Source organism: Pteronotus mesoamericanus, unplaced genomic scaffold (genome assembly GCF_021234165.1).
Source record: "Pteronotus mesoamericanus isolate MK-2021 breed Mesoamerican mustached bat unplaced genomic scaffold, CSHL_Meso_final contig_657, whole genome shotgun sequence".
In the NCBI taxonomy this organism is placed as follows: domain Eukaryota; kingdom Metazoa; phylum Chordata; class Mammalia; order Chiroptera; family Mormoopidae; genus Pteronotus; species Pteronotus mesoamericanus.
In genome coordinates, this window is record NW_026555229.1 from 13,014,142 (window position 1) to 13,040,820 (window position 26,679).

At 46.1% G+C, this 26,679-nt stretch overlaps 2 protein-coding genes across 2 annotated transcripts in view; one reads left to right on the forward strand and one right to left on the reverse strand.

Annotated features, from left to right (window-relative positions):
- The first annotated feature begins 459 nt into the window (after positions 1-459).
- Positions 460-17,995, forward strand: TECTB (tectorin beta). The gene is made up of 10 exons (XM_054581756.1): positions 460-535; positions 1,239-1,429; positions 2,769-2,911; positions 3,017-3,089; positions 9,594-9,697; positions 9,837-9,920; positions 13,789-13,951; positions 15,421-15,493; positions 16,593-16,625; positions 17,820-17,995. The coding sequence occupies exons 1-10, from the start codon at positions 460-462 to the stop codon at positions 17,867-17,869; spliced, it is 990 nt and encodes a 329-aa protein (XP_054437731.1). The 3' UTR covers positions 17,870-17,995.
- Positions 17,996-21,058: 3,063 nt separating this feature from the next.
- Positions 21,059-26,679, reverse strand: part of LOC129077043 (guanylate cyclase 2G-like) — a 41,650-nt gene continuing 36,029 nt past the window's right edge. The window contains exons 19-23 of the mRNA XM_054581223.1: positions 25,693-25,867; positions 24,552-24,650; positions 23,528-23,619; positions 22,139-22,244; positions 21,059-21,282 (exon numbers count right to left, since the gene is read on the reverse strand). Of these exons, the coding sequence (XP_054437198.1) occupies positions 22,140-22,244; positions 23,528-23,619; positions 24,552-24,650; positions 25,693-25,867 (471 nt within the window). The 3' untranslated portion in view covers positions 21,059-21,282; position 22,139. The remainder of the gene's footprint in view (positions 21,283-22,138; positions 22,245-23,527; positions 23,620-24,551; positions 24,651-25,692; positions 25,868-26,679) is intronic.

The window sequence follows — 26,679 nt, forward strand, 5'->3', positions numbered from 1 at the left end:
TGTGCAAGGTCCCCTTTATTCCGCCCGCAGTGGATAATGCGTGTTCATTGTGATTTATCTGAAACTGGTTTCTTTTACACCTGCTGCCTATATAAAGTCGAGCTAGGACTGGGGCTGGAGGACTGGGCAGCATCTGGGAGGCAGCATCCACAGTCCGGAGAGAATGAAACAGTCGGGAACATGAGCAACTCCATGTGCTATTGACACTCCCAGTGGTATGAACCTTGATTTTTGCCTCTCAGTGCAAACCAGGAACCATTAGAAAGAAGGGACAGACAGCATTACAGATCTTTGAAAATTCCCCCCCAAGACTGTGTGTGCTGCTTTGTTTTCACCCTTGATTCTAATTTCTCGCTCGTGTTTCTGACCTAGAATGATCGAGGCTCGGGCCGGGGCAGGACCGTGAACATCTGGCCAGCTTGGTTTGGCCCCCTGGCAAAGACCAGGTTCTGAGAAGCAATGGTGATGAGGGCCTTTGTCCTGTTGGCCGTGTTTGTGGAAGCCTCGGCGAAGTCATGCACTCCAAATAAAGCAGGTATGTCCTGGTGCCGGTCCGTTTTCCTGGAAAGGAAAGTTTCCTAAAACTTCCCTTTGCAAAGCTCAGAGCTCTGTGCATATACTGTTATGAAAATGCAGTAATACAGCCAAGTAGAAGCACTTAAGCCCCCCAGTAACAATCAGAATTTTCCCACAGGAAGTAAAAATATACTGGATAAAATTAGAGAATGCTAGATAGACGGGTAAATAGGTAGAGAAAAAAAGCTCTGCATTTTTTTTTTCTATTTTCTACTTGACTGTTAGATTTCTGTCCTGTGCCAGAATCATGTTTCACATGAATAGATACTTTTAAAAATAAATAGACTTTTTGTTTTAAGTTATATGTTTATTTTCATGGGGTTTTTAAATTTTTTTATACTCATGATTTATATATCTCTCCAATCAATCAAATCTGGTTTCACAGATATATTCCTTGAAATAGATGAAAATTTAAAAGTGGACCAATTTTGCACACTTATTAGGTATGGTGCAGATATTACACAGCTGTAGCAAAAACTATAAAAGTAGAACTTCTGTGACTGAGGTTTGAGAAAAACTTATCATAGCCCATGAAGAATAGCAGGGAAAGTGGTTTTAACCAAGTGTTTTGCATGTTCACGTGTGGCTAGAATCCTGTGTTATTTATGTAGATTAATATGATCACCGTATCTGATTTCTAACCATGTGTACTCTTTTTCCAGATGTCATTCTTGTGTTTTGTTATCCCAAAACCATCATCACCAAAATCCCCGAGTGTCCCTATGGATGGGAAGTGCATCAACTGGCACTCGGTGGGGTGTGTTACAACGGGGTCCATGAAGGAGGTTACTACCAATTTGTAATCCCAGATTTGTCACCCAAAAACAAGTCGTATTGTGGAACCCAATCTGAGGTAAGTTCAGGCCACACAATGAGGAGTTGCTAAGATGAGACAGCTGGGCCCAAGAATATGATATCTGCTGTCTATCCTTAAAAGGATTTAGAATTCACCAATTTCCTTTTAACAGTCAATCTCATTTCTTGGGATGTTAGTGTTATTTAAATTCTTCTTTTCTACCTAGTTTAAGTGACTCTTTGAATTTGAATTTTATTCTCTTAATTTGTTGCCAGAGCCAGCTAGGCTACCTTCTGTGAGTAGAACAACATACCTTTCCCACCTCTACTTTGCTCTGAGTTCTGAGCATATGCTCACAAGCTGCCATCCTTCCTGGGGGGGTATGGATGGGACATCCTCTGTCCGAGACTTTGAAGTGGTGATAAAGTACATTTGGAAGGACATTTTAAAGGAGTAGCCAAAGTACAACACAATTCATAATTAGGTCTTATGATATACCCAGGAAAGGCCATCAGAATTAAGGGGAACCACAGACAACCTCTTGCCAATATCCTATGTGACAGAGGAGAAATCTGAGACCTCCCAATAAAGTCACCAGTTGGGGGCCACAGATCCAGTAGAGATGTAGTCATGGTCAGGAAGGGAGGCTGTTCTACCTCTGATGTCCAGCATATCTACTGCCTTGACTACAGAAGATTGTATAGAATTTAGGTCTCAGAAAATGGGAGCCACCTCCTAAAGACCACACAGAGATTCAGTGATTAAGTGGAAAGAGTCATGGTCATGATTGATGAAAACATTCTGTCTTTGACTATCCTGGTAAAGTGAACTAGAAACTATCTGTGTGGTCTTAGGTCATTTCTTAATTACATGTTCAAGATTTCTCCAGACTCTAATACTCTGTGATTTCACTGTTCAACAAGTAGGAGGCAAGAGTCCCAGAAATAGTGCTTATGATCATAAGAATAGAGCAAAGAATTAGACAGTAATGTTCTAGAAATGGTCAATTTCTAGAAATCACCCTAAATGGGTGAGAGTATTCACGTAAGATGACTTGGACAGGGGAAATGGGTAAAAAGTCGACGTTGGAAAATAAAGACTCCTGAGCCAGTTCTTCTTGGCCAGAAGCCCAACAGGTATATGGATTTCCTTTAGGCATACAACATTCAGGGTAGATTATTTTAAACAATCATAGTGGAGCAGGCTCAAGAACTCTTTATAAAAGTGATCAGCCCACCCAGGCAAAAAAAAAAAGTGCATGCTACTCTCAATGGCAGACATTCATGTAATCAGATAGGGCTTATTTTTCTGAGCCATCTTCAATCACTTTTCCCAGAATCTTCCTTCTCATCATGGGGGTACAGGTCCGCCCTAACTGACTTCTTCCTTTCCCCAGTACAAGCCCCCCATCTACCACTTCTACAGCCACATTGTTTCCAATGACAGCACAGTGATCGTGAAGAACCAGCCTGTGAATTACTCCTTCTCCTGTACCTACCACTCCACCTACTTAGTGAACCAGGCTGCCTTTGACCAGAGGTAAGTTGCTTGGAGAGTGGAGGGCTGGCTGCCTTGCATGTGTCCTGCAGTCCCTGTCAATCAGGCATGTTTCAGTCCTTATGCAAAATTCTCTCCCCTTTTCAGAGTGGCCACTGTTCACGTGAAGAACGGGAGCATGGGCACATTTGAAAGCCAATTGTCTCTCAACTTCTACACTGTAAGTGGTGTCCATGTTCCCATCGCTGCCCTGTGGCCTCTTTAAGAGGTGATGGGATGCTTCCTCGGGATGTGCTCTTCCCTAAGCTCTATGCAGAGCTTCGTTCTTGAATTCAAGCTGAGATGGAAGCTCTGGTCTAACCCTCTTTAAAAACTAAATGCAACAGAAAGGCAGATTCATAAGCTGGACAGAAGAGCTGAAAGGTGCCACAGAAAAAGAGAGATCAACTTTCCCATTCCATGGATGAGAAAACTGAGGCAAGAGAAATCCTATGAGTTGCTAAGGGTCAATAGACAGTGTGAGAGTCAATGTCTAACTCCTAATTAATCAAGATTAGTTTCCACTATAGCTCACTCTAGAGATATATATATAGATCTATCTATCTATCTATATCTATCTATCTATATATATATATACACATATATATATATGATGTAGCTCATGTTAAAACATTTGCACGAAGTAGTGAGCTTCCCACCTGGGACAGGGCTAAGGAGAGAGGTTGGGGTTGGCCTTGCTCCCTAGTTCTTTGGCCTCTGAAGCCCTCCACTTAGTGGGCTTCCTCATTGTCTAATTTGGGCATGCTGCCTATGTTGACACCGAAGTTAAAGGCACATTTTTGTCTCTCTCAAAATAAAGTGCTCCAGAAAAACTACATAGGCAATGGCCATTAGCCCAGCTGCCCTGCTGTTTAGAAGGGCGCATTAGTAGCAGTAGTAGTATCTTCCTACAAAGTTTCCCATGTTGGTTCCTATCTTTTTAAAATTCTTTTCCATCACAATTTATCCCTGTTATACCCTCTTCCACATCCACCTGCCCCCTCTCCACTGCAATCACCAAACTGTTGTCCATGCTCATGAGTTCTTTCTCTCTTTTTTTTTCTTTTTTGCTCAATTCCTCCACCGTCCCGGCCTTCCCCTCCCCAGAGCTGTCAGCCTGCTCTCTATGTAGGATTCCGTCTCTATTTTGTTTATTAGGTCAATGTGTTCGTTAGGTGCACATGTGAGTGAAATCATGTGGTACTTGTCTTTCTCTGAGTGGCTTATTTCCCTTCGCATACTCTTCTCCAGGTCCATCCATGCTGTTGCAAAGGGTAAACGTTTCATCTTTTTTACAGCTGAGTGCAATTCCATTGTGTAAATGCCCCATAGCTGCTTACCCACTCATCTACTGTTGGGCGCTTGGGCAGCTTCCAAATCCTGGCTATTTTGAATGGCAAGGGGGTGCTTTGTTTTGGAAACCTGCAGCTCGCAGTGAGGAGGCAGTGAGGGGACACAGTGACACTAGCCTGTGGGCCAGAGGAAGATAGAGGCAGAAACAGAAACCTTTACGGTAGAGCTAGAAGACATCCGGAGAGGCCATCACATTCGGCCCATTCATTTCCCCCAAAAAGAACTCATCTGCCTGGAACCCCACGGACCTTGAATTCTTTGAACTTGCTTTACTGACTCCCTGGAAGCTATTAACCCTGCTGACCTCAGAAGATGAGAGCCAGAAGAGACCCTATAATAACCTGGTCCACTTTACAGATGAGGACCTGAGGCCCAGAAGGAGGAAGTGACCTGCCCCAGGTCCCACATCCCACACGTAGAGCAGTGCCCAGTCTGGTCACAGGTCCCCTGGCCTGTTTCTTGAAGCAGACTTCCTAAGAAGGGAATGAAGCCAAAGTTTCAAAACCCCCCACTTGCACAGGCCCCTTTCAAAGCCTTGTGTTTAATTTTTGTATTGAAATTTTAGTTCTTTTAATTAAGAGGACGCCCTCCAATTACCGTATTTTGCTGCATATAATGTGCACTTTTTTTGCCCAAATTTTTGAGGGAAAAATAAAGATGTACATTATACATGGGTAATGCCTGAAATACCTTGTATCTGTTCTTGTGTTTTGTAATTATTTGTTACATAAAATTTCTTGTACCATAACATGTTCAAAAATAAATGCTAAAATCCTTTATAATACAAAAAACAAGTATCTAAATATAAATAAATAAATCGTTGAATTGAACAATTTAAAACAAAAGATTTTTTTTCCTGAAAGTTTGGGCCAAAAACATGGGTGCACATTATACATGGCAAAATACGGTAAATAAGCTTCAAGGTCCCACCAAACCTAGGTGCACCCCTGGCCACACATACTCACGGTTGAATCCTGAGAAAAAAGAACCCCGAAGAGCCCCGAGCCTGTGATCAGGACGGTTAATGCAGTGCTGAGGGTCAGGGCAAGGAAAGGAGGTCGTCAAAACCACTGGAACCACTAATGAATGTAGTCCAGAGAGAAAAATAAGCTTCGCATATGGACAGCAGTGTCATGGAATGTCTTAATGACAGGCTGTCTTTACAACTGAGTCCCTGTCTGGAAGTGCATGATTATTATTTTAACCAGATAAAATGACAGACATCAGCTTATGAAGATCTTACAGCAGTGGGAATTGGAAAGGCACCAGGATTGTCGAAAATCATCATCTACCATCAGCCATGTTAGGCCACGTTTCAGACATAAATATTGAATCTTAGAACTAGAAGGGGCCTATTCTTTATTCAGCATCAACCAGGCCCTCCTCTGGGCTGGACGGGCAAACTTTACAGGATGCCTCCTTGAGTTGTGCTAGGAATGAGGCTAAGGCCCCTCGGGGCCACCAAGACCGTTACAGGACAGACGGTTCAGCAAAAACGGGGCTCTGATGTTACAACTGGATTGTTTGTGCTGATTAATATTCCCACCACCGGTTCTGTTTTCTCTGCCTGACCCATGTGGTTGGTATTTTTCTTCCCCTGCCTTCTTCCGCTTTGAGGACATTCTTGTGTGTTTCTGAAGCAACAGCTGCTCCCTGCATATATTTCCATCAAATTAGCAGTGACAGAGCTGTGCCCTAGATTGCACAATGGAATCAATGCTCTGCTAATTGCTCAGGATTCTGAGAACTCCGAATGCTGGGCTCCGTAACCACCACTTCTACTCACCATGCTTCCTTTCTTCTCTTCCTACCTCCTCCCACCCACTCCTGCCAATGCCCCATAACTGGTCTTCTTAGCAAAGAGTTATTTTGACTCCCAAACCAATAAAGGAATGTAGTCAGCTTGCACACATAACCTAGCACTGTGGTTAAGAAAATAGGCCAGAGCATCACACCATTGGTTTGAAAGCCTGGTTCAACCATTTTACTAGTCGTGTAAGCTTTGGCAAGTTCATTAACCTCCCTGGACTTCCACCTATATATTTGCTAAATAGGGATAATAACAGTATTTGCCCTATAGGTTTGTTATGAGGATTAAATGATATAATCCTTATAAAGCGCTTACCAGAGTGCCCAGCACAAGGTAAGTACCTGTAAAAATAGTCATTCTCATGATTTTAGCCTTTGACCCCATTTAAAGTGGGAACTTTGAAAGCTTCCAGAGCAAGCATTGTTACCTTTATAGGGTTGAACGTCAATATCAGTGTGGGGTTGGGGTGACATAGTCCGTTGAAATGGTGCTGACCATTCCTCTTAGGTAGAGAGAAATGGAGAAGTTTGGGACGGAACCAATACAAACAACAGAGGTCAAAATCAGGCTTCCAGAGTCAGAATAAATTGCAGAGGTGATCCATTTTGACTTTCCGTGAAAAGTCCAAAATCCTTCTGCAAGATTGCTGAGCAGTTCTCCCTACATCTTCCAAAGGCAAGCTGGGTCTTCCCGTCTTAGATGAGTATATGATATATGACATCCTGAACCCCCACTTACTGGTCTTGGTTCTGTCTTCTGGAATAATGCCATGTAATGCTGCTGCTGACAGTCCTTCAACCCTCTCAAACTTGTCTTTCCCACTCCACCTCTTCCCACCATTGGGGGTCCACGCATCATCTTAGTCACTCTGAGTGTGATCCACTTGAGTGGCCTTTTTAAAAAGCAGAACCCAGCACTGAAATGTTATATCCTAGAACTTGTCAGGCCAATGCAGGGTGCAGTGAGTCAGAGGTGATCTTCTAGGTTCTAGAAAATTCTAAGAACACTTTCCAGGGTAAATTTAGCTTTGGGCAGTTGTCTTTCACTGTGATCTCGCCTTGAGCTTGTGAGCAGAAGGAGCTCCCAGATCTTGCCCACTTGCACTGGCTGTTAACCTAGATGTGCCCATCCTCACTGTGTCACCACCTAGTTGTGACTCAATCTTTTGGTCAAGTGACAGGCCAGATGGCAGGAGTTTTCAAGGTGCTTTTCCACCCAGCTCACTGAATGAGTAGCTTACGTGGTAAGATTCTCATTTTCCTGGGATGCCAAAACAAACTCTCCTTCTATTGTCAGGTGAAGCTATCTGGAACTAGGTCCCTAATTTGGATGTTATAAAGAAAGCAAGGCGGGTATCGTGCTGAGCGTTGCCTTAGCTATAGGGCTAGGAGGGAAAAACACTTAAAGCGTTTTGCTTCAGCAATTGCAACAGCAGTGTAGATTCTGTTTTCCACTTTGAAACAATCCAGCAGCTTCCTCTAGGAGTAGAGGGGTTATTCCACTCTCCCAATAGTCTGCTGGCTGCACCCTGGGTGATGGAGCTAGGAGAGGCATGTCGGACTGAATTGGGGACCACAGCGTGGTCCCTAGTTCCCACATTTTGAAATGGTCTCTTGAAATATGACAAGTCTCAGAAAATAACAAAAAATAAATAAGCGCCACTGTTAATCTGTCACTTCAATGTGCACATTGAGTTAGTCAATCACTTGTGATTAAGAACATTCTTGTTTAATGACTGCAACCATGTAAATGGTGGAGAAGACCGACGTATTGGAAGAATACATCTAATTTCTAGGTGACTTGAGCCCAGGAGCCCTAGCCAGACTTGCAATCAGTGAAATAATGTAAGAGTTGCTAGAAGGTGATTCTGAGGCCTCTCGGCAAATTCCCTGAATTTGAACCACAAGGGGGTTAAAATTTATTTTAACCAGATATCCTTGCTGCCACTGTTAATTTATTGCAGTTCTGCAAAGCTGCAAGTCCATGAACCTCAATATTTTAACTAGTGTCCTGATTTAAGCTTTATGCTTCTATTATACAAAATCACCATCATAAAAAGATTTCTGCAAGGTAGGTGAAGGCAAAGGTTATTTCCATTTTGAAGATAGGGGAATTGAGGTCCAAAAGGCTGATTTGCCCATAGCGTGTCCCAACTAGTGGAAGGAGCTAGGATTGGCTCAGGATCCTTGTCCTCCCATCACGATGCTTTTGTCTCTGGAAGTCAAACTCAGGGAGTAAAGATCATTGCTAGAGGTGAATGACCACAGGAGTCAAAGAATGGAGAAATCAGCCTCGTTTGGGTAAGTCAACCAAAAACACTGCTATTGATTTCTGATAACTCACCCAGAACTGTCTGATGAAGATGACCTTTGAAGACCATACATGCCAGGCCCATGACCAAAGTCATGGCCATGACTTCTGTACTCAAGTCATGGCCATGCACTTAGAGTTGAAACCACAGTTTCAACTGGATCCATCTCTATAGCCTCTGGATCACCTTCAACTCCTGTCCCCCTTCCTACTCCCCCCACTTCACTTCAACTCCTACTCCCTTCCTACCTCCCCCACCGCCACATCTCCCCTTTCCTCAGGCACATTGGCTTCCTTGCTGTCCTGCCGGCCACACTTGCACCTCTGGGCCTTTACTTTGGCTGAAACAGTCTTCTGCATGCACTACAGAAGTGTTTCTTTGTATCACTACTTGGCCTGGAAGCCCAGCCTCTGTCACCTTCCTCAAACCTTGGATCACATGTCACATCCTTCAGCAGGCCTCCCCAACTACTCTATTTACAATGGCAGCTTACCGCCCCCCCCACCCCATGTCTTGCACTCCCAATCCACCTTACCCTGCTTCAGTTTTCTATATTATGTATTATAGTCTATTCTAACAAACATAGTTTACTTCCCTAATATCTATGGTCTGTTCCCTTTGCTAGAGTGTCGGGGGGTCGGAGACAGCGATCTGTGCTTTGCTACCCAATAATCCCTATAGACAAAACATCCTGCCATAGAGACTAGCCCAAAAGAGAGAGCAGTGCCTGACACATAGTAGGTGAGCAATGAGTTATTATTGTTAACTGTACTGGGAATCAGATCATAAACATTCCATCCCAGGCTGGGATCAGCTCAGACAGTAGAGGAATAAGTACAAAGCAGTTATGCATGTGTCTGGTGCGCATGCCCTTGATGATTCAGTGATGCACAGTGCTTCGGCATTCCTGGACTCTGCTCTTTTTTCGGTCAGACAAGTCTTGTTCCTCTTTGGCGCAGATGAGACATACAGTATGTGTCTCACTGAGACTGGCAAATCCAGACATGTGATGTCCTCATCCCTTCTAAGATGGTGCCAGCGTTCTAGGAGGGGCAGCTTCTCTGGTCCTGGGGGTTTCTCACTGTGGTCTCATATACCTGTGCCCTTTGGATTGATCTCTACCCCCACCCCATCCCAACTCATCGGCTCCTGTCAGACCCAACTGCTCAGTCTGAGAGGTCATAATGCCCAGTGTCAATTTCCTTCCAAAGAATGCCAAGTTCTCCATTAAGAAAGAAGCCCCCTTTGTCCTGGAGACACACGAGATCGGTTCAGATCTGTTTGCAGGAGTAGAAGCCAAAGGGTTAAGCGTTAGGTAAGTACATTTCCTCCATGTTTATATTTTTAAAGACAAAAAAAAGGAAAAAAGACTAGCCAAGAGACTTTTCAATCACCAGATGTTTTGAGGCATACAACCCTCTGGCTCAAAGCGATGTCCTTGGTTTCATTTCCAGGTTCAAAGTGGTTTTGAACAGCTGCTGGGCCACACCTTCAGCCGATTTCATGTATCCCTTGCAGTGGCAGCTGATCAACAAGGGGTAAGTACTGCTCTCTGGCACACAGGCCTGAGAGATGGGGCCAGGAAGATCCTGGACTACTCTGGCTTGACAGAGCCTGGGAGGAAGAGGTGGAGACCCTGTAGTTAATTAGTGACATTCTCTGTGCTTCCTGGCTGAGTCCTGATGCTAGCAAATGTTTCTGTAGTGATTTCTGGTACCAAGTACTGTTCTGAGAGTTTTATTATATATTAACTCATTTGCCTTACAATAGGTAGATATTGTTCCTACCATCCCCATTTCCCAGATGAGAAAACTGAGTCACAGGCGGGGTTAAGTCTTGTCACGTAGTTGGTGTAGGGGGAGGGAGAGTGTGTTTAAATCCAATCTGTCTGATACAAGAACCCTGGTGGGGACTAAATTAGATAATCCATGTAAAAAACTTAGCACAGAGTACCCAGTCAGTATCCAACTGATTTAAATAATATCAGTTTTTATTATTCATTCGGTAGATAACAAAGAGCTCTTAACATTTGTGAGTAGAGAACCTAAGTATTGGAATTGCACAATGAAAAGGGAATTCTGAAAGTCATGCACAGGATGGTTTAGAAACAGTACAGGGGAGGGGAAAGACTAGATTAGAGGCAGGGGCAGCTACTGAGCCAAGTGTGACAAAACCTGAACTGAGGTGCAGCCAGTGAATGGAGAGGTCATCCAAGGAAGGGAGAAATGACCAAAATTTAGCCACCTATTGGTTATGTTGTGCAGAGAAGGACAGGACAAGAATTTTGAGGAACGTGTGACAAAGATGGCTTTGTCCTGTTGAGTCCATGATTGAGAAGGTAAAGAATTGTTTATTGTTGGTGGCAGGGGATCAGGGCTTTCTGGATAAGGGACTCAGGACTCTTCTTGAGCACAAGGATGACATGTTAAGATTGAAATGACAACTGTCCAGAAACACTCACAATTATAACTTTGGAAAAAAGAGGTCAGGTGGAGCTAGACCAGAGACGTGAGCACCACCCCCATGATGAACAGTAAACATAGCAGAGGCCGTTCCCCAAACCCAAGCAGACCAGTGCGCTCTTGTTATTTCCAGAACCCATCAGGGCTTGAGTAAACAATGGGGCCAGGGACAAAAGTGATTAGATAGCAAAGGCTGAGCCACTTTGGATCTTCAACTATTTATTTTTATTTAACAAACACTTGTAAAGGTACTTAACAACATACCAAAACGCTCTAGCTAGGAGCTTTACAAATATTAATTCATTTACGTTGCTTCAAACCCCTATTAAGGCATGTAATAACCTCTATTTTATGGATGAGAAAACTGAGGTACAGACAGGTTTTGAAAGTTGCCCAAAGTCTAGAGCAGTAGGACAGACAACTGGGGTCCAAGCTCAGGTAGCATGGTCTCCTGGGTGGCATGACTAGGACAGGCCAGCAGAGCCACCTCTGAGCGACCCGCCCAGCTTCCTGCAGAGAAAGGAGCCTAGTTTGGGTGCTTACTTCACATCTGTTGTTGAGTGATTCATTTAGGTTCTGTTGATAATGGATCAAATGGCCTCTGGGACAGCTGAAGTAAATCATTGACTTACCAGGACCTAAAATTACTGCCAGATAATGGGAACTTCTCTCAGATAACAGGCACCTGGGAAAAGGCTTCTGCCTACCTGCAGGTAGTTCTGGGGCTTTTGCTTGCCTAATAGATGTGTAATATAAAAGAAAAAGAAATGCTTGTGGCTTTGGGGTTGTCTGTACAAGTGCCCCTCAAACTCAAGTGTACACAGAAATCACCAAGGGTGCCTGTTGCACATGCAGAAGGTCCCTGGGTGACCCAGGGAATCTGCATTTAAACACAGTCATACGGAAGGAGTCCTGATCTATTTCCATGACCTGCCTAGTTGAAATGGCCCTTGAGGTTGGGGCCACATGCACAAAGACCTGTGCCAACAGCGAGAACAAGGAAGTCCACTCCCACAACCTGCCAGATGCTTTTGGGTCACACTGGGCCCTTCTGGAGGAAACCAGTTTTCAAGTGTGCGTGGAGAGATAAGAGTAGATGTCTTATCAGAAGTTTGACCCTATGTGGGGACGGAGACTCCCGTGGCAGTGGCGGGAAAACCTCCCTGTGGGCATCCCACCGTCCAGAAGTGTCTGTCACAGAGGCACAGATGCCACGGCCATTGCCAAGCGGCAGCAGTGCCAAGGCATCTAGTCCTGCCCATTACTTGCCTCCTCCCCGCCCCTGACAAAGCTCTGCTTACCCTGTTTTCCACTGGCTGACGCCCCGTCTTGGGCACTCCAGCTTCAAGGAGCTATTTTAAGAGCTCACGTCTTGAGTTTGTACAGGAACCTCGGGTTTACGGACCAAGTGATCCTCCAAGAGTCTTGTTTCACAACCCTGAAAATGACCTCAGCTCTGTCCCTGCTCAGAGGCCACCACAGACGAGGCCGGCTTCTGACCCTGGTCCCGACAGAAGGCACAGTGTTTGCTCCTTGTTTCACTCACTCACTATCACAGTCAACACTCCTTCAGTGCTGTCTCTCATTTGGCCCGTCATGTCTGGTTCTGATGAGATGGGGTGGGGGAGGGGACACCATGACGCTCCTCTGGGGTAGCTGAGCTGCTCTCTGGTGCGCGTGGAGTTGGACTGATAATAGAGGCAGAGACATGCTCCGGGAGGTGTGTTAACGTTGAGGCCCACTGTGGTATGGTCCAGTGGTCTTAAGCTTTTGAACGCATAGGCCTTTTCCACAAAGGACAGATCTTGGTGCTGCTGTCACCTGCAGAAAACGAACGCCACACTCATGTGGACCTCATTGTGCATTCCCAAGAACAACTGTATTTATTCCCAACAGCTGGTTGAATGTCTAGCACTTAAATAGGGAATCAGCATGTGTTTGGTAAATGGAAAAGTATTTTGCTTAAACCACGGTTTCTCAATCTCAACAGCATTGACCTTTTGGGCTGGATCATTCTTCGTTGTGGGGGGCGGGGGCGGGGGCGGAGGCGTGTGTCTGCATTGCACAATGCCGCACAGCATCCCTGGCCTCTGCCCGGTGGATGTCAGGAACGCCTTCCCCAAGTCATGACATCCACAATGCCAAATGGCCCCCAGCTGAAAACAAATGGCTTCAACAAATGCCCATCTGTGTCATTATTTTTTTTTTTTTTTACTGCAACTGTTACATTTGGGACTTATACATAAAAATACAAAGAAGAAAAAAAAAACCCGTCCATAATTCTGCCACTGCACAATAGCCACGGTTAACATTTAGATGCTCTCCTTCCAGTCATTTGTTTCTGTTCTCGTATGAAAAATATGACCATATTTTTGCAAGAAAATTATATAATAAATATAGAATTTAAATAGTATAACGTAAATTCACATTCCCAGTGGCAAAACCTCACAACACACACAGAGAAGTGTAACTTGGACTTCGGTGGCCACAGCAGCACTTTGAGAGATGCTGTCCCAGCCCCATTGTCTTTATCGTGTATGCATCCTGGGTGTCTGTACACATCCGAGTCCTCTGGCGGGGCGGGGGCCTTTATCTCAGAGAGGTCACCCCTTTGGGAAAGATGTGTGGTACCTTACCACCTGTGTGACTTCTCATAAGTCTCTCCCCTCACCCCTCGCTACCGCCTGACTTTGGAGTGGGGAGGACCACGCCCATCTCATAGCTCCTCACCTTGACCGCATAGTCATGAGAGTGAGTGAGATGCTGCCAGGTCAAGGTGCTCCGGAAAGATGATGGGCTGTATACGGCCCAGGGGAGTGTCGTTGCTGTGCTTGAACATGTCTGAGAAGCTCTTGCTGGCTTTCATGAGTAACATTTTCTCTTTTCTCACCCTCTCCACCCCTCCCCCGCCCCACACCCCATCCCCCCACCCCCTGTGCTTCAGCTGCCCCACGGATGAAACAGTCTTTGTGCATGAGAACGGGAAAGATCACAGGGCAACCTTCCAATTCAATGCTTTCCGGTTCCAGAACATCCCCAAACTCTCCAAGGTTTGGTTACACTGTGAGACGTTCATCTGTGACAGCGAGAAGCTCTCCTGCCCGGTGGTGAGCCCCCTCTCTCTCCAGGACCAGAAAGTTGCCCCAGGGGAGGGGGGCTAATATTTGAGAAGCTGTATTTTTGGCTGGGATACGGTAACCAGGCCAGAGTAGGGGAGTGCTGAGGACGATCTGAAGGAAAGGACACTGAATATGGGGCAGATATTCTGGGCCCTGTCCATTCTGCCACCAAGTGACGACGTCTGGCACATGTCACTTGACCTCTGGAGCCTGGTTTTCTCATCTTTAAAGGTAGAGTGGTGACAAGTAATAGTGGCCCTTTGTTTTTCAGTAATGTTAAGTAAAATAAAAGTGATACCAGACATGGAAATGCTTTGAAAAAGTTAAAAGCACAAGGGAAATTTAAAATCTCCGTGGTAGCGAAAGGTTCTGGATGGAAGTCAAAACGTGGGTATTTTTAGTTAGTGACTAGCCAGCTTCTCCTCCTCCCCCCCGCCTCCCCCTAGAAGTTTCAACGCCATCAGTCAACAGGTGTAGCAGATTTAGGTGAGAGACAGTTTTCCATTGCGACCTGAGGTGACCCCGGTCCTGTGAGCCGTAGTTCTAAAGTGGCATCCATGGCACTCCAGCATCACCTGGGGATTGGGAGGGATACAAATTCTCAGGCCGCCGAGACCACCTGATTAGAAACTCCGTGTGGGCCCCACAATCTGTACTTTCACAAGCACTTCGGGTGATTCTGAATTATCCTCAAGTTAGAGAACCTCTTCCCTAAAGACCTTAACATTGTTACATCCCAAACGCTTACCTCCTCGGGTCTATTGGGCCTAAGAAGCTCCATGAGGAAGGACGCAGTATTTGTAAAGAGGGCACGGCTCTTGTCGCCCGTAGCAACCAACAGACATGCAATTATAACCTCTAGTTCTGCTGATTCACTTGCCCAGCAAACGGTCACTTCAGGGCGCCAGTAGAGAAAGAGAAGGGAGCAGGAGACATTCAACAGTCGGCGAAAGGATAATTATTGGCATGGCATTTGAAAAAGGAAAGAAACACATTTTGTAAGTGTCCACTCCTCAGATCATTGTGGTGAGAGTAACTGCAGGGAAAAGCCTTAATTCTTATTAAAAAAAAAAAAAAATTGTCACGCCCTCCCACACCCAGGGACTTCTCCCAGCAGGATTCCCTCCAGCATAAAGAGGTGATAAAGTAACACTCTCCTCCTTTGCTCAAGTTAAAGAAGGGACGTGAAACGTCTCTAGGCTATTTTAAAAAATAAGGTCATTGATATCTGTTAGCTGCGGAATTTTGACTCTAGCGAGTGTGACTGTTTCTTTCATGTCTCACCTGTCTTTTCTCTTTTGTGCTCACCTCTTCTCCCACCCCCTGCCTCCCCTCACCTCTGCTTCCCCCTCCCCCCGCCCCGCCCCCGCCGCCCGCCCTCGCCCTCGCCCTCGCCCTCGCCCTCGCCCTCGCCGCCCGCCCCCGCCCTCGCCCTCGCCGCCCGCCCCGGTGTGCAGATTTGTGACAAAAGGAAGCGCCTCCTCCGGGAGCAGACAGGGGGCGTCCTCGTCGTGGAGCTCGCTCTCCGCAGTAAGCGTCTCTGTTTCCCACGCGGCCGCGTCCGCTCCGGGCTGCGTCCACAGGCACAGGCGGTTGGAGCATTTTAACTGAATTGCCAAACCAGTTGTGCCTGTAGACACAACCTTCCTCTGCAACTCCAGTCTTCTTAATTAACTGTGGGGCTGGGGCCGGGGCTGGGGCCGGGGCGGGGCCGGGGCCGGGGTTGCTCATGCCAAACCAAGGAGCAAAGGTCGGTCAACTCTCCTGAAAAGCTCTACCTATGGCCAAAATTCCAATCCTCACCCCCCAACCCCCGCGGCCCCCAAGCTTCCAGAGGGAGAATGCTGACAGCAATAATAATTGAAAATGAATTTTATCGGGACCATCTAGTGCAAATCAACAAAATTTTATTGAGCAGCCAGAACTGGGCCTATACTGAGCAGTGGGGTTTCAGAAATAGAGGAGCCTACCACCTCCCCCTCCCCTACCCAAGGGCTTTGTCTTAAAGAACTTACCATCTTGCAAGATGTTAAATGCTAAGGGAAAGGGAGAGACTGCCTATGGTGGTGGTGGAGGGGCCCATGTGGATGTATGACTAGGGATTCCACCCAATCCAGGGTTTAGGGAAGACCTCTGAAGGTCACGGGGAGGGGCAGTAAGCCAGGCTGCCATGGGATTTTGGACGGCCCGCACACTAAGAACCTTTTTATGTGGTTGAGAAAAGACAAAGACGACTACTTCGTGCCAGAAGAATTATGTGAAGTTCACATCTCAGTGTCTGTAAACAAAGTTTTTCTAAACATGGCCACACCTGTTCAGGTAGGTGTTGTCTCCAGCTGCTTTCACGCTACATCAGCAGTGGCGTGTGGCTCAGTTAAGACCATCTGGCCTGCCCAGCTGAAAATATGTACAATCTGGCCCTTTCCAGAAAGTTGACCAACCCCTGAGGAGAACAGGGCGTGAGATGAAGGTAAACCCCGCTGTCAACTCTGTTCTAAAGGCAGCAGAGGGCCCTTTGGTTTAATCCGGGGAAGACATAGTCAGGTTTGTGTTTTAGAGACATAGCTCTGGGACTGCTGCCCTGATATTTTCTTAAACCTCTGGCACTCTCTCTCTTTATTCACTACAGGCAGGGGATTCTGGAGTCTCTATAGCTTCTCAGGTAAGGAAAAGAGGCACCTCTGAGAAACGTCAACGAGCAATGCTTTTAATACAGACGTGTGTTTTAAAAGCAGCTTACCTTTGGCCCCAGCGAAGCCTGTGAGAATTGAACATTACTCTTTCAAGCGCACCTGAATGGGCAGAGGGCCTGGAGGTAGAGCAGTCTTTCTCCAGCCAGCCCCTGAGCTCTGAAGTGGGCGGTGGCGGGGGGGGGGGGGGGGGCAGGGGTAAATTGCAGGAAGCAGAACTGAATCCTACTCCCCAAGGCTCAGCAAAGGCATCACCAGGTGGCTTTGCTTGGTTCCCTCATTTAGAGAACGAATCAGTGGTTTTCAATGATCCATTCGTTCAACAAATATTTGAGTTCCTGCTATGATTGTCCTTCATTAACTGAGTGACAATGGGAAATGACCTCACCCTTGTAGTCCCGTTTCCTGTATGAAATAGTCTAGTAATTGCCCCTATCACACATGGCTGTTGTTTGGATTAAATATTACAGCTAAGGGCACCAAACAATGCCCACCACACAGCAAACATCAGTAATGATCAGCCATAATTACTGTAACACTGGATCAGGCACTGTTCTAGGCTGTATAGTTCTTACGGTAAGGCTGGCAAGGTCCCTGCCCTTCCCTAAGTGGTGGGCTGGGGGAGGGAGAAAAATGACTGAGCAGCCAGGGAAGCCTCCCAGAGGAAGAAACATGTCAGCCAAGGCCCAAGATCTCAGCTGAATGATGAGAAGGAGGCAAATGCACGCAGCTGGGGTAAGACGCTTCTATTTGTTAACAAGCTCACAGATGCAGGCTGCTCTTGCAATTGCAGGGAATCACATAAACCAACTGTTTAAGACTCCAATCCCAGATTCTCAGTTTTAAAAAGAGGTTCTCCAGCTAGAGCCCTACCATGAAATACACCATCAGTGTATTATCAAAGTTCAGTGGTCCCAACCTTTCGTATTCCCATCTGTCAGCGGTCCGTATCCCAGGTTTATCAGTTGGATCCTTTGTACTGATGAAAGGCAGCTACAAAACCCCAAAGGATGGACTAAGTGGCTTAGTGTAAAATGTGTAGAGTATATGGAAAGCTACTTCACGCCCCTAGGCTGACCCTTTGGTTGAGTCAACCCTCTTGTTGAGCAGCCCTTTCCCCGGCAGAACTGTTTCTGAGCCTGCTGCCTCCTTTGTCTGGTCCACAGATGTCCTCTACCACCTCATCGTGATGCTGGGGATTTGTGCCGTCTTGTAGGAGAAGCTAGCCAGGCAGGCAGCGGTGGCTCCTGCATCTAAGGTCATCTCTGATGATGACAAACTCACTTTTTTTGTGTGCTGCCAAAAAGAACAGACATAAGACCATATTGTTGGGGGAAAGGCAATAGCATTTTACCAAATATGTGTTCCAATGGTTTTTGTGAATTTTGGTGATTGTTTTTCTTCGGTGCCCCACTTTCTCTTGTGACTTCCTCTTGTTACTTCCTGTGGCTCTTAGCTCCCGCAGTCCCCTCCTGCAACTGGCAGAGGAGTCTTCAATCCCTAAACTCAAGTCAGAGCTCTGGTGGACTCTTTGAAATCTATTCTAATTTTAAAAGGCTAGCACAGCCAAGCAAGTGCATCTGAGCATTTTGGGGAGAATGTAGGGCAGAACCACAAAGTCAGTGCTGAGTACAGAATGCACAGGAATAGCCAACTTTGCCAAAGGGGCCTTTGCATTGATGCTGTTGATTCTAATCTGAGGATCAGAGCTGAGCCTCAGGGGTTCCAAGCTTTCAAACGGTGGTGGATAGTGCAAGAATCAGAGTGGACCCGTTTGTGCTCAAATCTGAATAATAAAAAGGGATGCAATTCTGGAGATCCCTGAGTGCTAACCCAATTAATTTTATAATAGGGTTTTTAAAATATGTGTAAACATTTTGTAGGTATAAACTCATTTTTTGGCGGATGCATATTTCTAAAATCAAAAGAAAATTATACATTGCATAGGAATAAAGCTACAAAAAGAATAAAACTCACTGCAACATTTATTTAACATGATGTGACATGTACTAAATAGGGCTGCTGCTTACAACAGGACTAGAGAGTGACAGTATGACAGGGTCTCTGAAGCTTGTCCACCCCATCCTGTCATAGGCCTTGTGGTGCTCAATGTTCTTTTTTGTTGTCCTATTTTCTCCACTAAGAAATCCTCATTTGTACAGAATGGTCTGACCTCATTTAGCCTCTACTTTCAGCATTCAAACCCGCATCTGTTTTGTCTCAACAACTTATGATCGTTAGCATGAAATCAACAAAAAAATCAGAAACACACATGCAAATTTGGCCAATGACATCTCATGGTGCCACACCCTCATAACACTGCCACCCACCCCACCCCCTTCCCCAGTAACCCAAAATAGGTTGATAGTAGTAATTTATATTGTCAACAAAACAAAAACTGAATGAACCCATCCTGGTTGAAAACTGGCAGTTTTCCTGAGAATGCACTGTAGGCTCCCATTTGAGGCTCGAAGCTAGAGCCAGACAGGAAAAGTCAGAGCTAAGTTTTTTTCCTTCGTCTTACACAGACTTGATTAGTGGGCTTCTAATTTGTGTCTCTATATCGTATGTATTTGAGAAGATTTGAGGTCTTTAATTTGATGGTTATTTTACTGCTGTGTTAAGGAGCTCAGAAATGAAGCTAGTTCTCAAGTCTCTGGAGAAGCAGAGTACATGTTTGTTTAGCAATAGGCTAGATTAAAATGACTCCGTGTAATCTAAACTGGTCTCAAATCTTGTCTCACACCAGTTGGCATTTCTTCTTCCTGTAAATTTAGAATTTGTAGTCAGGAAGGAGAGAAAACATATTTTATTGGTTCTTGTGAAAAACTCTTAAATAGCATGCTCAGAGCCATAATCAAAATCCTTGGTTGTCGGAGTAAAACAATGTTGTATTAGTTTTGCTTTACTTTATCATAATGTTTAATGATCTTGTATCTCTATCTGGTGCTATGGAATAAATAAAATGCCTTAAAAGAAATGACCTATGACTAAGCTTACTGTGTTAATACATCACGTTGATAGCTAATTAACTGCATGTGTTTTGACTTAAAGTTAACAGCCCCATGGTGTCTGGTTGCTCTCCGTGTCTCATACCTTCTCTATTAAGGTGTTAAGAAAAAGTACTCTCAATACAGTCTCTCTTGAAAAATTCCCATTAGTGCTAAACATAAAAGAAACATTTAGAGGAGGAAAAAGTACGTTCTCCCTTAGGTATCATTGGTTGACGTAGAAAAAACACTGGATATAGATTCTAGAAAATTGCTTTTATCACACACATATATATTGAGAATACACATCACATAAATCCCTATTAATCAATTTATAAATAGAGCTGAGACAGAGATACATTTATGTGTGTGCTCAGTATATATGTATACATATATGTGCACGTATATTACATAATAGGCATGTATGTGCATGTGATGCCTGTGTATGTGTATTCACATTTGTGTGTGTGTGTATATGCCAAATGTTTATGTTAAAATGTTCAGTGAAAAAGGCAGAAGTAGCAAAGTTACTATGACAGGAACATGACTTATGTAAGCATGTGGGCTAGGGCTGGAAGAACACACACACACTCTCTAAAAATACAAAGATGGGATAATAATAGACAATTGCCATTTCCTGCCCCATTCCTACAGCTGTGTATCATTTTCTAATGCTTTTAATACATTATTGAATTGCTTAGGTACTTCCACGTGTTTGTACATACCTCCACTAGTCCTTAATGCACTGCATTACTATTATTGGTGCCTCCTTTCTCCAACTAAACTGAAAGCTAAAGACCAATTAAAGTTACATATTTTCTTGTGTCCCCCAATGTGGTACTTGGCACATAGTAAGTGCTCAATAATTCCCCTTGAATTAATGGATGGGTAGACAGATGAACAGACGGATGGATGGATGGATGCGGACTGGTCTCTCTTTCTAAGAGACCTCATAGTAGAACTTGCCTATTCCCTTCATGGTGGAGCATAGTGTTTAGGATCTAGAGCCCTCATCCCAAACAAGGAAAGGAGTTACGAGGCATAAGAAGATAAATTTTGGCCCATGGTCTCATGTTGGAGTAGCAGGGGGAGCTCCCCTGTCCCCTTCATATAAATGCCTTCTGTCTGCCCCGCTTTTGAGCATCAGTCAGTCAAATGCTTTCCATCTTTGATGCTGAAGGCCATTGGGGAGGAGCCGAACCTACCACAATTAAAATGGAATCGTGTTCCAGAAAGCAGAGTCTATGCAGGTTCCAGAGTTGGGCAGAAAAGTTCTGCCGATGGAAACACTTAGGAGCTCAATGGAGGTGGGACTGTTGGTTAAGCCCTTCCCTCGGCCACTATTTTATGTCTCTCTTATTGAAAAAAGGCAAAAATTCTACCAAACCTTTTGTAAAATTTGGTATTAAATGCTCTCAGTCGACCAATAGGTAGTTTATTTCCTTGTACAGAACTCCAAAATATCTCCTTCACAAAGGCAGCTCAGTGGTCAAGCTAAGAGACCCTCCCTGGTCTCATTGGTTTTCCCCTCTTCGGTCATGGGAAATTCAGTAGGAAAACGTCTCAAACACAATACATCATTCAAACTGCTCGCCAGATTCAGAGCAGCCACACAGAAGGTAATCTGGATGCAGCGGGTCTAAAGGGATAAAAAACGAACTGTAAATGCACTAGTGGTTCAGGGAAGCTATTACAAAAACCATTGACTAAAACAACATGGAATCCTATTCTCTGTGTAAAGGGGGAAATATTCATAGCAGAATGGATGGGCTCATTCATCTTTGTCTGCTGGAGATTACAAAAACAAAAAAATTAAACACATTATAAATGAATGAAAATTTCTACTTAAAAGCCAAGCTTTGATTGCATCCTTTGCTCAGTGGCTAGGAAAGAAAGTATGCAAAAACTGGAGAATGGGACATTGTGTATTTGGAAGCTGCCAGGCTCCCAGAGGTCAGAGCTCCAGAACAGGCCTTCCGGTGACTGATTGCAGGTGTTCTGTCTGCTTGGAGTGTCCTTGTCCTATTGGATTTCAGCAATCGCTCACACCTGAGGTAGAACTTTACCCCTTGAAAACATTCCTGAGATGCATTCTGATAGGAGCTCCTCTCTCCTTGCAGTTTGAGTAGCTGATTAGGAAAATAAGCACCAAAGGTTTGGAAGCAGCCACCTAACAAAGGCAGGCAGAACAGGGCTGGACCTGTGAGTGGCCCCAGGCTTTCTCCTCCAGCTTTCTCCTCTCCCAGGATCAAATTGCAAATTCACAAGCTAACAAGCTGGAATTATTTGGCAGCTAGGACAGTCTTACTGGCAGCCCTGGCAATGAGCTCGCTATATCCAGCTCATCCAACTCTGCATTTGCTCCAGGCCAGCTAGATGGAGCCCCCTACTGGAAGCCTGACTCAATACCCAGGAACAACACCCCAAAATGGTATCTATAATGCACCATACAGGCTTTCCTGGGACCTCCCCCTAAACATCTTTAAAGAAAATACCTCAAAAGATCTCTGGGATGTCAGCCTCTTCATCAGTAAATTCAGGGAGTGGAAAAGTGAAGCCTTCTTTGCTTTTCAACCAGAAAGTTGTTTGTTCTCCTTTGCCCTGTAGGAGGCAAACGCGACCGCTGGTGAAGCACAGGGGAGGAGGGGCCCCCAGCAAAGTGTGGCCTCTGAGCAGACAAGCCGGGCCTCCTTGGCTTGTTTACTGGAAACGTTGTTCGTAGCCAGAACTGCAACTAGCCAGGAGCTGCTTCATTGCGGAGAAGGCCTTACTGTAGGTGAAATCTTGATGATTTGCTTGGCTTTTGCTGGTAAGCCTAGGCAGTCCGTGATGGCCTGCGGGGTAAGGGCTAGTGCAGGCTAAAGTCTGGTGCAAAGAGCATCTTTAAAAAGATATAATAAATGCTTTGAGGTCACACTATGAGTAGGGCACCAGGAGAAGCGCCTCACACACATGTTCACATGTAATCCTTGCTTCCACCCTGAGAGGACAATATTATCACTGCCCCTGTTTTGCAGACGATAAAACCAGCCCCCCTAATCAGACAGCCAGTAGGTTGTGGGACAGCATTCACAGCTAGGTCTACACCGCCGCTGCCCAGAAAAACCTTCCTCTTCTCTGAGGTCAGTTACTCAGATACAGCTACCAGGGCCAGGCTCCGCAAACGGAGGCGTTAACGGCACCTTCTCCCCTTTTCCTTCTTTCCTGGACCCCCACAGCCCCCCCCCCCAAACACCTGGCATCATAGTAACCACCTATCCCTACCACTGCGAACAGTTTCGAGGTTTTCTTGAGAACATCTCAAGAGGAGAACCCCTCCCCCACCCAGAAAGGGTGACATTTATCAGAAAGTTGAGAATGTGTCATGGTACTTTGCAGCGACAGACTGAAGGCCAGCAAGGAGGAGAAGGCAGAGGGAAGAGGGAGAGGTATTTAAATGTACGGAGATGAAGGCCTACTACCCTCAGACCACTGGGCTTTTGTCCCCTCTACCTGGGCACTCTAGACTTGAGAGAAGGGACAGAGGGGAGTATGGGCACTATAATTCCTGGGTGTGTATTTGCTGTTGCCTTGATGGGACGAGACCAGACTGGGGTGCTGACGCGGAAACCAGGAGGCCACCTGTGGCCATGAGAAAGGAAGCATCCCACCAGGGTTGGTCCGGGTGGGAGACAAGGCGTTTCCTGCCACAGGTTCCATGTCTGACCATTTAAGGAATGGAACAGTCTCCCCTGCAGGAAGAAGACCTGGCTGTCACAGGAGCCTGCACACAGACCTTAGGGGTCGGCATGCACCACAACACAGGGACTCGGCATCCCGCCCAGTTCCTCAGCGCCTCCGCCAGAGACCCAGATGGGGCAGGTGGGCACGGGGCCCGGTCTTACCTTGACTGCAATGGTGCCTCTCTTTTGCAGCTTGTACCCTCCCACTGCCAGCAGGCCGTCCGCGGTGCTCCGAGAGACGTGAATCCGGAGAGCTGCCAGAAACCCGGTATCGTCTTGTTATCACCCCAGCTGTGACCCTGGCACCGTGCCGGCGGGGCTGGGTGGCTGTGGAGGGGGAGCGCTGCACCGCTCAAGTTCCTCGGCTGCCGGCCAGTCACAGGCAGCCCCTCTGACGTCCGGCACCCTCGAGCTGGGCGCCCCAACCACCCAGGCATGGCTCAGTCACTGGTGGGTGCTGCTCACCCCTTAATATGATCGGTATAGAACCAGGAAATAGGACTGACTCCATAGGCAAGTGGGTACTCCCTGTGGCTGGGCTCCCACTTGTAAAATTTATCCTTAAAATCTTTCCTGTCAAACTAAAAGAGGTTTTTATCAATGCAATAAAATTACTGTAAAGCAAAAGAATTTCTGTCCCCTGGAGTTCCTGGCCATAGGTTTCTTCCGCATCACCCAAACTATATGTCAGAGACAGGCGAACGACCACCTAGAGGCCAAATCCAGCCTGCCACCTGTGTTCACAAATAAAATTTTACTGGAACATGGCCACACCCATCATTTACATATTGAAAATGGCTGCTGTCACACACAACCGAAGTTGAGCAGTTGCAGCAGAGACTATGGCCAATAAAACCTAAAATATTTACTGTCTGGGCCTGTACAGGACAAGTGTGCCGACCCCTGCTCTTCATTTAATCGATCTCATTAAATGTGCCAGACAGTTGAGAACGCATAGTTCTGGAAGAAGGCAGTGTGATTCCATGGCTCCATGGGGAGCGCAGAGCAAAAGCCTGTCTCCAAAGCATGTGGCCAGTGTTGCCTGAAGTGGGTAATGATCTTACCCTGGTAATGAAAACCAGCAGGCAGAATGCAAATGGGTCTTCTAAAAATACCCCTGGGTTAAAGATAGGGGACTGGAGGGACAGGGATACTGTGTCTGCAAAGGGCTGTAAGTGATACCCACGCAAACTGCTGCTTTCCATTCTGGATGCCACGTTCACGGTGTCTCCAAACAGACAGTATCTGGGCATGGTGATCCCCACCACACCAGCCACCACAGGGCCTGCAAAGGGAAGGATCAATGGGCGAAAGCCAGTCCTGGACTGCATGATGCACATCAGGTCAACAAATGCAATTCACTTGAATATCTGTTAAGTGCCCTTGTGGGGCCAAGCCTGGCAAGAGAACTTAGGGTTTACAAAGAGGCAATCTACAGAGCCCGCGGGCTTCTGGGGCAAAACGGCATAATCAACTGTCATGAAGTGGATGTGTGTGTCTGTCCCGCATTCACGTGTTGAAGCCCTAACCCCCAGCAGGGTGGTATTTGGAGGTGGGCCTGTGGGAGGAAGTCAGGTTTAGGTGAGGTGATGAGAGTGAGCCCCCATGGCGGGATCGGTGCCCTGATAAGAAAAGGAAGAGACCCCAGAGCTTCCTCTTTCTACCACGTGAGGACACAGCCAGAGGCCGCCATCTGCAGGCTGGGAAGTGGCCCTCACCAGACCCAGAACATGCTGGAATCCTGACCTTAGACTCCCCAGCCTCGAGAACTGTGGGAAAAATGTCTGCTGTTTAAGCCATCCAGTCTATGGTGTGTTGTTATAACAACTGAGCTAACTAAGACAGAAATGAATGACAATATTATTCATGCACTAGAAATGTCAACAGCAGTGGCAGCACAAACACGGGACTAATTCATTCTGACAGGGTCAGGTTTAATCTTAGTGAAGCCGGAGAGGATCGGTGGGGGCAGGTGCAGCTACACAATTTGCAGGCCTCAATCAAAAATGAAAATAAGGGACCCCCTCATTGACAAATCATTAAGAATATCAAGAGAGTGACAGGAGATCACTAAACCAAGTGCAGGTCACTCCTACACAAGTCTCATCCTTATGAGCTTGACAAAAACAGAATAGATCGAAGGGCATTTGATGCAGAGGCGTGGAGGAAAAACAGCTCACTAGAACTCTCCTGGTTTGGGTCTTCTCATTTTTGGTTCACCTTGGAGTCTTTGTGTGTTCTTGTTGTTATGAAGCAATGTGACTAACTAGAAATATACCTGCAGTCTATAAGGCCATAAGGCCACCATAAGGCCACCCGCTGCCTACCTGTGTGGAGGCCAATCCGGATCTTGAGCTTCTCCTGAGGCATGTGCCCAATCTGGAAGTGGGTGGTGGCACTGAGGAAGTGCAAGGACATGGTGGCGATCTCGTCCACATGCCGAATTCCATTGCGGATGGGAAGTCCACTAGCCACCATGTATGCATCTCCAATGGTTTCAACCTGAAAATACAGCACCAGTGTGGCCTTGTGTTCTCCATGAGCGGGGGGTGGTTCAGAGGTAGATGTCTCCCATTACTGACCCTTGCTCTGAGGCCCCAGGCTTCGAAGGCTCATACTTCCTAACCTCCACTCCATCCAAGTCCTAGCATTTTCTCAAGTTTGCTCTTGTCCTGGTTCTTCCGCAAAGCATTCCTGCTGTGATCCCTCCTCCTCACAGTCACAGCTTCCTCCTCCAAAATCTGAGGTGGGTGGTGACCCTACTTTGCCAACCCAAGTTCAAAACCAGTTAGATGGAGTAAATCTTGAAGGATCACATGGATTCATCCAGTAGAATCCATCTAATCTATTCTCCTCTCTCCTCATCCTCCTAATAAAATCATCTTTCAGGTCCCTCGTTTACAACAGAGAATAAATGACATGTCTAAGCTTAACGTTACATCCAGTCCCTTCCAGATACACTTGCATTTTAGGAGAATCCAAAGATGATGTGGTAAAGGTAGAATTTCAGGCATTAGCAGGTGGTACAAACACCTCTGTCTCCTGGTTACCATGAAATTACAGAGCCAACTAGTACACAGGTCTAACTGCTTCTAAGCTACCCCTCTCCACCATGGGCACATCCTTTCAAAATACAACGGACTTCAGATTCGCTCATGCAGAGCATAACTGAGCAGGTAACCCTAAGAGGAAACCCCAGAGGAGGCCCTCCTGAGCCAGGCAGGTTCTGGTGGGTGTGTGTAATCTGCCCTTTGAGATTACCCATTCCATCCTTCCCTTCATCCTGCACAGGGGCTACGTCTCTGAGGAACCCA

Excerpts from the sequence above, each read along its gene's own strand:
- TECTB (XM_054581756.1), top strand. The coding sequence starts at position 460 with ATGGTGATGAGGGCCTTTGTCCTGTTGGCCGTGTTTGTGGAAGCCTCG. Across the intron at positions 1,430-2,768 it reads ATTGTGGAACCCAATCTGAG|TACAAGCCCCCCATCTACCA; the intron begins GTAAGTTCAGGC and ends TCCTTTCCCCAG. Across the intron at positions 16,626-17,819 it reads GAGTCTCTATAGCTTCTCAG|ATGTCCTCTACCACCTCATC; the intron begins GTAAGGAAAAGA and ends TCTGGTCCACAG.